Below are 2,954 nucleotides of genomic sequence, written 5' to 3' on the forward strand. Positions count from 1 at the left end.
TGGCACTCTCACTCTCCCTCACGCTGACTCCACGCCGACCCCCGCGCCCTCACGTGGAGGTCCTGTCCACCCCACCCTCCTCTCCTGTCCCCTTGTCCTTGGGGTGGGCCTAGGCCTGCGTTTCCAACAGCTCGCAGGTGATCAGCGTGTGCTGCCAGGATGGGGGTCCGCGCCCCGTCCCCCCCATGCCTCTGCAACCCAGGCCGCCCCCCATTCTGACCCCAGGCGGACCCACCGGCCGATCCCGAGTCACAGCTTCCGGCAGAGCTTTGAGGCCAAGAGCGCCCATGCCCAGCAGGCTTTCTTCCAGGAGTTTGAGGTGAGGCCCGCCGCCCCCAGGCTCAGAGTGGGCGGGCCCTGGGGCACCTGGGCCAGGCCAGGCCTGCCCCGAAGGCCAGGGGAGCCCTCCCCACTGCGGGGAGGCAGGGGTCTGCGTCAACGAGCAGGCCTGCCCCATCTCGCAGGAGCTGAAGGAGGTGGGCAAGGAGCAGCCCAGACTGGAGGCCGAGCACCCCGCCAACGCCTCTAAGAACCGCTACCCGCACGTGCTGCCCTGTGAGCGGGCAGCGGCCAGCAGGGGTGGCGGGCAGCGGCAGTGAGCAGGGGTGACAGGTGGCTGGGGGCAGCTGTGCGCCGGCCCTGAGTGCAACCTCCCCCCCACCCTGCAGATGACCACTCCCGGGTCCGGCTGGCCCAGCTGCAGGGAGACCCCCACTCCGACTATGTCAACGCCAGCTTCGTCCCCGTAAGGCCACCTGCGGTCTGCTGGGTGGGATACGCCGTCCTGCTCTAGCTGGACAACCAGCTCGTGTTTCTCTAGGTCACCTCAGCAGGTGTTACTGAGGGCCTAGTGTGTGCTCGCGCATGTGTGCATGTGACCAGTGCTGTGACAGGGAGCAAGCATGATGCTGAGGGAACACGGAAGGAGGAATTTAGCTTACTTGAGCAATCAAGGGAGGCTTCCTAGAGGAGGGGACATGCGATCTCTTGCAGGACGAGCAGAGTTTGACAGTGACGGACCAGCAGGGCTGTGGGCGGCGGGGCTGTCGGTGGTGACGAGAAGGGGCTGGATGCAGGGCTGGCTTCGCTGCCGGCTGAGGGCTTGGATTTTACTCGGGGGGCTGCGGGGGCCACTGGGGAGTGCTGAGCATGGAAGAAGCACAGAGCTGGGTTTTAGGAAGGGCCGGTGAAGAGGGCGGGCTCGGAGGCGGTGTCTCTGAGCCAGCCCCCTGGTGCGAGCTCCTGGGGCACACCCACCTGGGGCTCACGTGCTTGCCGTGTCCTTGCTCCTGGAGCTCAGACGTGGGCTGTTTGCTGCTGTGTGCTTAGGGGACCAGGGGACCAGGGTGTCACCGATCCACCTGTCCCTGCCCTCCGCCCCACAGGGCTACACCCATCCCCAGGAGTTCATCGCCACCCAGGGGCCTCTCAAGAAAACCCTGGGGGACTTCTGGCGGCTGGTGTGGGAGCAGCAGGTCCGCATCATCGTCATGCTGACCGTGGGCATGGAGAATGGGCGGGTGAGCACACCTGCACTTTCCGGAGAGGCCGCCAGGTGGCACCCGTCCTCCTCGAGGGGGCGGCCCGGGAATCAGGCCGGAGGGCGTCTGGCAGGAGTGAAGTCAGCCAGGCCCGAGGTGGGTGGCGGGAGGCGGGGCTGGGGCAGAACAGGGTCCTCAAGGTCGCCGCCCGACTGCTGTTCCCATGGTGGCTGCTCCTCTGGCTCTAGGCAGAGAAGGGTTGGGAGACAGATGCGGAGGGCTGCCCAGGGTGGGCACCAAAGATGGCGCATTGTGCCCCCTTTCCCTTCAAGAAGCCTTGTGGGGCCTCCTCTGTGCCTGCTCACTGCCAGAGAGCATGGCCGAGTGTCCCCCAGCCGGGCCGTGAGGCCAGGCCAGACGGAGCCCAGCAGCCCTCGGGTCGTATGGGAAGTCTGGGGTGAGGGTGCTGGAGTCCAGCCGGGGGAGAGTGGTTTCTGGACGTGGTGGCCTTGGAGCTGGGCCAGGACAGAGTGCAGAATCCCAGCAGGAGGCAGAGACGGGCGAGAGGGCCGGGGCTGGCAGGGCGGCCCCTCCACGGTAACTGTCTGGCCCTAGGTGCTGTGTGAGCACTACTGGCCGGCCGACTCCACCCCCGTCACTTACGGTCACATCACTGTCCACCTCCTGGCCGAGGAGCACGAGGATGAGTGGACACAGAGGGAGTTCCAGCTGCAGCACGTGCGCACTCGGCACAGGGCGGGCGGGCGGGCATCAGAGCCGAGGCCCTCGGGGGAGGTGGCCTCACCTCCCGGGCCCCCTGGAGGACTGCAAGCCTCGGCCACTGGGCAGGGATGCTGGCGGTTAGGGAAGGGGTTGGGAGGCACAGAGAAGGTTCAGGGTTTATGCAAAGCCACGCAGCATCTAAGGTCAAGCCGTGTGAGAAGTGACGTTGCATTCAGCTCGACCCCCTGAGTTGCTCCAAGCCCCTTGGGCCCCATCAGCCTTCCCAGCCTGAGGCCTCCTGGGACAGAAAACTGGGGACCAGCGTCACCCCTCTGCCTAGGCCCCATCTATAGGCAAAGACTACCCAGGAGCCTGGAGGAAGAGCCAGGAAGTTTCCAGACCCAGGGGGAGGCAGAGCCACGACACCACGGGCCGGCCACTCTGACGGGGGAGGCGTCATGCTCACCCCCAGGATCGGGAGCAGGAAGTCGGGGGGCTGGGCCAGGGCTCCCGGAGTTAGGAGGCCATCTGCCTGCACTCCTCAGACGGCCCAGCCCCAGCGGCGGGGAGTCAAGCAGCTGCAGTTCACCACCTGGGCCGACCACAGTGTCCCCGAGGGCCCCGGCTCCCTGCTCACCTTCGCGGACCTGGTGCGGGAGCAGGCGAGGGCCACCCAGGGCCCCGGGCCCATCCTGGTGCACTGCAGGTGAGGCCGGCCGGCCGGCGCGGGTGGGGGGGCCCCGCCTGGCG

At 67.3% G+C, this 2,954-nt stretch overlaps 1 protein-coding gene across 1 annotated transcript in view; it reads left to right on the forward strand.

Moving 5' to 3' along the window:
• The window catches only part of LOC102882201 (receptor-type tyrosine-protein phosphatase V-like), a 12,770-nt gene that overhangs the window by 7,363 nt on the left and 2,453 nt on the right, over positions 1 to 2,954 (forward strand). Inside the window, 6 exon segments of the mRNA XM_025044269.1 lie at positions 226 to 319; positions 465 to 555; positions 669 to 745; positions 1,386 to 1,520; positions 2,097 to 2,219; positions 2,750 to 2,910. Of these exon segments, the coding sequence (XP_024900037.1) occupies positions 226 to 319; positions 465 to 555; positions 669 to 745; positions 1,386 to 1,520; positions 2,097 to 2,219; positions 2,750 to 2,910 (681 nt within the window).

The sequence above is a fragment of the Pteropus alecto genome, unplaced genomic scaffold (assembly GCF_000325575.1).
Source record: "Pteropus alecto unplaced genomic scaffold, ASM32557v1 scaffold563, whole genome shotgun sequence".
Taxonomy (NCBI): domain Eukaryota; kingdom Metazoa; phylum Chordata; class Mammalia; order Chiroptera; family Pteropodidae; genus Pteropus; species Pteropus alecto.